Source organism: Ovis aries, chromosome 5 (genome assembly GCF_016772045.2).
Source record: "Ovis aries strain OAR_USU_Benz2616 breed Rambouillet chromosome 5, ARS-UI_Ramb_v3.0, whole genome shotgun sequence".
NCBI classification, from domain to species: Eukaryota; Metazoa; Chordata; class Mammalia; order Artiodactyla; family Bovidae; genus Ovis; species Ovis aries.
Window position 1 is genome coordinate 35,568,950 of NC_056058.1, and position 7,169 is coordinate 35,576,118.

Consider the following 7,169-nt stretch of genomic DNA (forward strand, 5'->3'; position numbering starts at 1 on the left):
TTTGGGGACCTCAGACTCAAAAGACAAGCAGCAAAGGCAGGTCAGTTGAAGGCAGATCAGGAGGCAGCTGTACCGCATCTTACCTGCTGGCACTCAGACCAGGGCTACAGAAAACCAGTTCACCAGCCCCCAGCCTGGGGTGGGGCCAGCACTGGAGGCCCCTCCCAAGCAGCCCAGGCGTCCGTAGAAGTATTAGTCCGCTCAGATGGTAAAGAATCTGCCTGCAGTGTGGGAGACCCCAGGTCTATCCCTGGGTCAGGAAGATGCCTGGAGAAGGGAATGACTGCCCACTCCAGTATTTTGTCTGGAGAATCCCATAGACAGAGGAGCCTAGCAGACTACAGTCCATGGGTCACAGAGTCAGACATGACTGACTGACTCACTTTTTTGTAGAAGTGATAGTGGAACTGCTATTCAGGAAACCAAGGTAGAGAGCAGTAGAACCAGAACAGGGGAGAAAAGGGAGGGCAGCTGTGCCTAGGAGGGTACATGAATGTGCAAAGGACTGAATGGCCTTACTTTGGTTGAGGTTACTGAAGGGGGCAACCCCAGGGCTTGGCTGGGAGGGCAAATACCAAACTCTCAGAGAAGTAAAAATAACTATTTTATTGTACACAGACTATATTCAAACAAACCGCCCTCTCAGAAAACAGCAGGTTCTGGCTTTCCCCAGAGCCCCCAGAAGAACATAAATTGGAGTCTCTGGGAGACAGTATCTTCTCCAAAGTGAAATGTGAGAGAGACTGTATGTGTGTGTGTGTGCACACAGGCACACACGCACACGTGCATTGTAACCTTTTGATTCCATGGGGTTTGGCTGGCCTCATCTGTAAATGGACACCCCTCCTTGCTTCTCTGGTCCAAGAGGAAGCCTCAACCTGGGGCAGGCATAAACCAGTCACTCAACCTCCATTTTATTCTTTTGCAAAGAATCAGTGAAGGCTTGCCACTCTGCTGGGTAAAAACGCTTGTAGACGTTGATCTTATTCCGAATCTGTTTTGGGGTATCTTGATAGTAATTCTTCTCGTCCCGGGCCATAGCCTAAGGAAAGAAAAGGGCCACTTGAATGAAAAAGGCTGGACAGGCAAAGCTAAAATCCCTAGCCCTGCGCTGGACAAGGTACTACCCATCCCTGAGATTCAGATTCCTCGCGTCAAAAGTCATAGTGTATGTGGGAAAATGGGTACAAGTACCCTCAGAGACTAGGCAGGAGCTGAGACCAGCTGAGTAGCTCATTCTTAGTCCATCACCAACTGATCCCACTTGGGCACAGGGGTCTAGTGTAGCCAGATCTTTCCATTTTTAAGAGAAACCAAAAAAAAAAAAAGGACTTTTACTTGAGACCTCCCATAATTAAAATGGGAGTTAACCCCTGAAAAACAGTTAACTCTTGAACAGCACAGATGTGAACTGCATGGGTCCACTTATAATGGGTGTTTTTTAGGAGGTTTTCAGGACCATGTAGTTGAATCCCTAGATTTTGAGGAACTGCAGACTTGGAGGACCAACTGTAAATTACACACAGGTTAACTCTCGAGTTGTTCAAGGGTCACCTGCAGTTCATTAAAAATACCATGTGAGCAAACAATATATATTTATGAGTGGGATACGCACCACAGGCTCCTCAGTCTACCCAATTATAAGCATTCTGTCAAAGGGATCCATTTCCTAGGGTATCTTTCCTCTTTGTTTCCACTCAATCTCAAGAAATAGGCACTAGCCAAGCAGATCAGACCCCAAATGGTCCAGGGTACCTTCTCCCCAAGGGCCCAAGTGGTTCCTCCTGCCAGGCCTGAACCACTTACCTTATAGTTCTCCCCATGGTTCTCCACCATGTAGCGAACATAGTCAATGAGATCTCGTGACAATGTATTTCCTTTCTTTTCTGGAAGGCTGGCTTCTGCCTCCAGGTCTGGGTTGAAAGAAGCCGAGAGACAAGGAATGAAGCTTTGCTTCCTGCATACGTTGAGCTGCTCAGTCAATCCCAAGCCACAAGAGTTGCTACACTGGCCAAGTGATGACCTTCCCCTCTTCCTCTCCAAATTCAGTGCTAGAACCTTCCTCATTTGCCCCTCAGGTCCCAGGCTCTGCCTATGGTACAAGCATCCATAAGCATGGCAATAAGTCACCTCTCTTTGGGTCTCAGATGGGTGAAAGGAAGGTACCAAACTAAAAATCTCTACTTAGTGCCAGGTACCAGGGACAGAGATGAAGATACTTTGCTGTATCTTCAATGCAGGGCTCCATTCCAGCTCTAAAATTCTTTGAGAACCTCTTAAAAGTGTTAATGTGTGAATAAATGAGAACTCAAGCTGTAGGAACTAGGGCCCAAGGCACCTCACTGTTCCACGTGAGGGGAAAAACCAAACTCTGGAGTCAGTATGGCCTCACTCCTAAAATAGGTGGGCTTCTCTGATGGCTCAGCAGTAAAGAATCTGCCTGCAATGCAGGAGATACAGGTTCAGTCCCTGGATGGGGAAGATCCCCTGGAGAAGGAAATGGCAACCCACTCCAGTATTATTGCCTGGGAAAACCTATCCATAGAGGACTTGGAGAGCTACAGTCCAAGGGGTCAGAAGAGTTGGACACGGCTTATTGACTGAACACACACACACACACACCACTACTGAGCTATGATGGTAAATTTTGAGGGTTTTTATTTTTTGCCACAATTAACTTTCTTTTTTTAATGGTAAATTTTGTGGGATTTTTTTTTAACCATAATTTTAAAATTTTAATTAAAGAATTAAAAGTAAAACTTAAGATTAGCTTTCACTACACTAAGTACACATGATTTTGTATATACAATCCTGTGCAGTAACTCTTACAAGAATCACTAAAATAGACTAAAGACAGGAATTCATGGAATTCTATATCAAATGTCTGGTTAGAGGGCTTTCCTGGTAGCTCAGAGGTAAAGAATTGGCCTGCCAAGGCAGGAGACACGGGTTTTGGGAAGATCTCACATGCAGTGGAGCACGAAGCCCGTGGACACAACTATTGAGCCTGTGCTCTAGAGCCCAGAAGCCACAACTACTGAGCCCACGTGCTGCAACTACTGAAGACTGTGCACTTAGAGCCTGCGCTCCACAACAAGAGAAGCCACCACAATAGAAGCCTGCGCATGCTTGCCTTAACTAGAGAAAGGCCTGAGCAGCAGTGAAGGCACAGCCAAAAATAAATAAATGTCTGGTCATTCAAATTTTTAAACTTTGCAGAATTTACTCTCTTGTTTTAATATTCAGTCTCTATAGCCTTAAAATACATAAAGTTGATTTATCATTGGAAAGATTCAGTTCAGTCACTCAGTCATGTCTGGCTCTTTGAGACCCCATGGACTACAGCATACCAGGCTTCCTTGTCCATCACCAACTCCTGGAACCTACTCAAACTCATGTCCATCGAATCGGTGATGCTATCCAACTATCTCATCCTCAATGCAAAAATTATATGGTGGAATCTCTAAAAAAAAAACAAAAAACTGTTCATCCTTAAACTCATGAGAAGCTGAATTCATGCCTGAGACTTAATGTTTTCTCCTTTATCCTCTCAGGCACTGGTTACGTTCTCCCTGAACATCTCTGGCCTCCCTTCACACACTGGAACTTAGTCAGTAGACTGAAAATGTCTCGGCCAGGACACAGTTCTAACTGTGCCAGCTGAGCCCTGGACCAGCTCATTTCCTCCCTCTGAACTTCAGTTTCTCCATCTGTACAAGGAGAACATCTGAAGGTCCTTTCCAGCCTGTATAGGATGCTGACCTAGAGAAATTGTGGCCCACACCCACCATTAAGCACATAAGGCTTCCGCACAAGCTCCTTAGGCCTCTCCTCTACATCCACTTCCATGGCCTTTACCTGCAGAGAACAGAGACCGTGAGAACAGTAGACAGAAGAAATATCTTGGATGAGGGAAAATCCTAAAGGCTCCTGCCCATCCCAACACAACTGCCTTATCCATAAAGGTCCCTCCACAAGGTCAGGCAAGAATAGATGACCAAAAGAACTAACGCCCTGGATGCTTTTTGGTTCCCAAGATGCTCAAGTAAGCAATTTATCTTTCTGGGTCTACCTATAACATGGGCAGAACATTCCTTGCCTGCCTCACTTCACTGTGTGATTATCAAATGGAGCAATGCACGTGAAAGCACTTAACACTTCAGTGAGGGAGAGAGGTCAGATGCCTTCCCTTATGCAAGGAGCAGGCTGACAGTGCTTGGCTATAGTTTCACATTTATTCAATAAACAGTAGTTCCCTGTTCCTCTAGCATAAACAGATAATAAGAGATTTGCCTGAAGGCAACAGGACAAACCCAATCAGCAAGCCCATTCATTAACTATAGACCACTAGTCACATCCTAAGCACTACTGAGTGAGGCTTAGTACTGAATGGAACACAGAGCTCTTGTTCCCAAGCAGATTCTGTTGGGGGAAAGAGGCACAAACAATAAACAGATAAATATATCACATGACATGCCATCAAGTATTTACAAGTGCCAATGAATTAAAGTAGAAAAGAAGTTACTGAGCCAAACGGGGTGCTATTTTTGAAAGTGGTCCAGAAAAAGAACTATTCCGGAGGAACTAGCCTAAGGGAAGCCTCAGACCAAGGACGATTGAATAACTGAGGAAAGGTGTGAGGAACAGTAAGGATTCCAAACTCCTTATTAGGAAAGTTAAGGGCAGGAAAAGATAAATTCTGGAAAACTGAGATGCCAAGGGATCCAAACAGTTTAATTTCAAAAGGAAAAAGTGAGTGCCGAAGGAAAACGGAAGCTCCAACCCAGGTCCAATGTGTGCTAGGGAGGCAGTATGAGGGAGATATTAAAGGTAATCTCAACGCAGTCAGGCTGGCCAAGTTGGCTGTGGGGAAGTCGCAAACCCAAGAAGGCCGTGAGGGAGGTAATAAGACAGGATTAAGCCAGCTAAGGATGGTGTGGCGGCGGAGGGCAAGGCCGGGACCACGTCAGTACCTTTCTCTTAAGAAGGGGCACTGCCCTGTTGGGGTCCATAGCCAAACCCATCTCGGCCAGGTTCTGCCGCACCGATTTGGTCTGGTCCCAGGCATGTCGGATGTGTGAGCTACGGGGAAAAAAGAGGGTGATCGCGGGACTGTCATCTTGCTACCCGTCCTGGCCGAGGTCTCCTGCCTTCTAAACCCCGGTCTCCTCACCATTCGATCCGCGGCGCTGCCTTCCGTCGAGCATTCCGGTTCAGACGCTTCCGGTTAACATTATAACCGAACTTCTGCCTCCGAGTCTTTCCCTTGGCTTTGGGCATTGCACTGACCACAGCACCGGGTACTAACCAGACTCTGCTTCTCACTCCAACTACCGCGTGTAGCTACTCCTTCCGGAGTAGCTCTACTCACGTGGAGCACGTGATTTTGCAGGCTTTCGGGAAATGCAGTCTTCTTCTCAGCGACACAGGCTGGTTACTATAACTCCCAGAATGCCATGAGCGAACGCGCCTGCGTAAAACGTTCAGCAAGCCCCTTTTCCCTGCCCCCCTTTAATGACCTCATCAGGAGGCGGGGCTTAGCGTCCGAATTTTCGCCTACTGCTGTTGCTTAACATGGAGACTCCTGGCCGTGTCACTCCGGAGGCGCCCTTTGAGCCATCGCAGCCCCCAGTCATTGAAGGCTTTAGCCCCAGTGTATACAGCACTTCGGAAGGCTTCAAAGAAAAGTTTATTCGCAAGACCCGCGAGAACCCACTGGTACCCATAGGTAAGCGAGTGGGAGCTGTAGGAACTGTAGACCAAGAGGGTAGTGATGTAGAGGGAATGAAATAGGGGAGGATCGGGACCCCAGCGGGGTGCCGGGAGTGGGAAGGGGCCGGGCGGTGAGGGGTGAACGTGATTGGAGTAGGAGCTGGACTGGACTGGGGGCGCTGGGACGCGGCGGACTCTGACTCCGAGGACCCCTCCCTGCCCCGACCCTCCTTCTGCCCACCCCTCCCACCTCGGCCCCAACCCACAGCGCGCTCTCCTCAGCTCCTGTTTAAGGATATCTTGACCCCGGAGAGGGAAGACGAAAGAGGGGAGGGGCCCTCTAGAGCCGGACCTGCCACTTTCCACCTGCTTTGTCGCCTCTTCAGGCTGCCTGGGCACTGCGGCCGCCCTTACCTATGGCCTCTACTGCTTCCACCGGGGACAGAGCCAGCGCTCCCAGCTCATGATGCGTACCCGGATCGCTGCCCAGGGCTTCACGATCGTAGCCATCTTGGTGGGTCTGGCTGCATCCACTCTGAAATCTCGACCTTGAGCCGGTGGCCTCACCTTGAAAGCTTCACGGAGATGGTGTATACAGCGTTTCGGAACCACCGGTCCTACCACTGAAATAACTCCCTCATTTCCCCTAACAAGCCCTGTATCAGTGCAGGTGGAAGTGGCCAATTGTGTAAACGACAGATTTTTTTTTTCCCCCGGAATCTCAGGTTCTGTTCAGTTTGCGTGTTGCCTACTTCTGTTTGTGCTGCACCTTGGCCACTTCTATCTAATAAACTTTGATTCACTTGTAGTTTAGTGAATTCATTCCCAGTCCCACCGCCATGGTTTTTGGTCTTTGGTTTTAGGAGAAAACAGACTAAAGACTGCAGGGTCTTATCGAGTAGTCTACTGATTCTCAAACTTGCCTGACAACAGTCACCTCAAGGTATTTATTGAAAGTAGGCAGTCTTGAGAGTCCCTTGGACAGCAGGGAGATCAAGCCAGTCAATCTTAAAGGAAATCAACCCTGAATATTCACTGGAAGGCCTGATGCTGAAGCTTCAATACTTTGGCCACCTGATACAAAGAGGCGACTCATTGGTAAAGACCCTGATGCTGGGAAAGATTGAGGGCAGGAGGAGAAGAGGGTGATAGAGGATGAGATGGTTGAATGGCATCACTGATTCGATAGTCAGATTTGTGCAAACTCTAGGAGATAAGGAAAGACAAGGAAACCTGGCTTGCTATATTCATGGGATAGCACAGAGTCTGACAGGACTTAGGGACTGAACAAGACAGTCTCTACAGTGATGTTATATGTGGGGCCAGGCTCGGGAGTGGGAACTGATCTTTCCAACAATTTTCAAACTTTTAAGTAGAAAACCTTCCTTCCTATGAGGCCTGCCAGGCTTCTGCCCTCCACTTCTCTTCCTGACTCCAGTACCACCTCCTGAGAACAC

At 48.0% G+C, this 7,169-nt stretch overlaps 2 protein-coding genes across 2 annotated transcripts; one reads left to right on the plus strand and one right to left on the minus strand.

Annotated features, from left to right (window-relative positions):
• Positions 1-591: 591 nt before the first annotated feature.
• Positions 592-5,332, minus strand: NOP16 (NOP16 nucleolar protein). Its single transcript, XM_004008695.5, has 5 exons — positions 5,174-5,332; positions 4,974-5,082; positions 3,789-3,858; positions 1,807-1,913; positions 592-1,042 (listed from the first exon to the last, which is right to left on the minus strand). The coding sequence occupies exons 1-5, from the start codon at positions 5,278-5,280 to the stop codon at positions 899-901; spliced, it is 537 nt and encodes a 178-aa protein (XP_004008744.1). The 5' UTR covers positions 5,281-5,332; the 3' UTR covers positions 592-898.
• A 193-nt stretch (positions 5,333-5,525) lies between these two features.
• On the plus strand, positions 5,526-6,520 carry HIGD2A (HIG1 hypoxia inducible domain family member 2A). Its single transcript, XM_004008696.5, has 2 exons — positions 5,526-5,728; positions 6,099-6,520. The coding sequence occupies exons 1-2, from the start codon at positions 5,575-5,577 to the stop codon at positions 6,263-6,265; spliced, it is 321 nt and encodes a 106-aa protein (XP_004008745.1). The 5' UTR covers positions 5,526-5,574; the 3' UTR covers positions 6,266-6,520.
• Positions 6,521-7,169: the final 649 nt, after the last annotated feature.

Coding starts and splice junctions, on each gene's coding strand:
- NOP16 (XM_004008695.5), bottom strand. CDS start 5,280: ATGCCCAAAGCCAAGGGAAAGACTCGGAGGCAGAAGTTCGGTTATAAT. Junction 5,083..5,173: donor GCAGCGCCGCGGATCGAATG/GTGAGGAGACCG, acceptor TTTTCCCCGTAG/CTCACACATCCGACATGCCT. Junction 3,859..4,973: donor TGCCCCTTCTTAAGAGAAAG/GTACTGACGTGG, acceptor TGTTCTCTGCAG/GTAAAGGCCATGGAAGTGGA.
- HIGD2A (XM_004008696.5), top strand. CDS start 5,575: ATGGAGACTCCTGGCCGTGTCACTCCGGAGGCGCCCTTTGAGCCATCG. Junction 5,729..6,098: donor GAACCCACTGGTACCCATAG/GTAAGCGAGTGG, acceptor TCGCCTCTTCAG/GCTGCCTGGGCACTGCGGCC.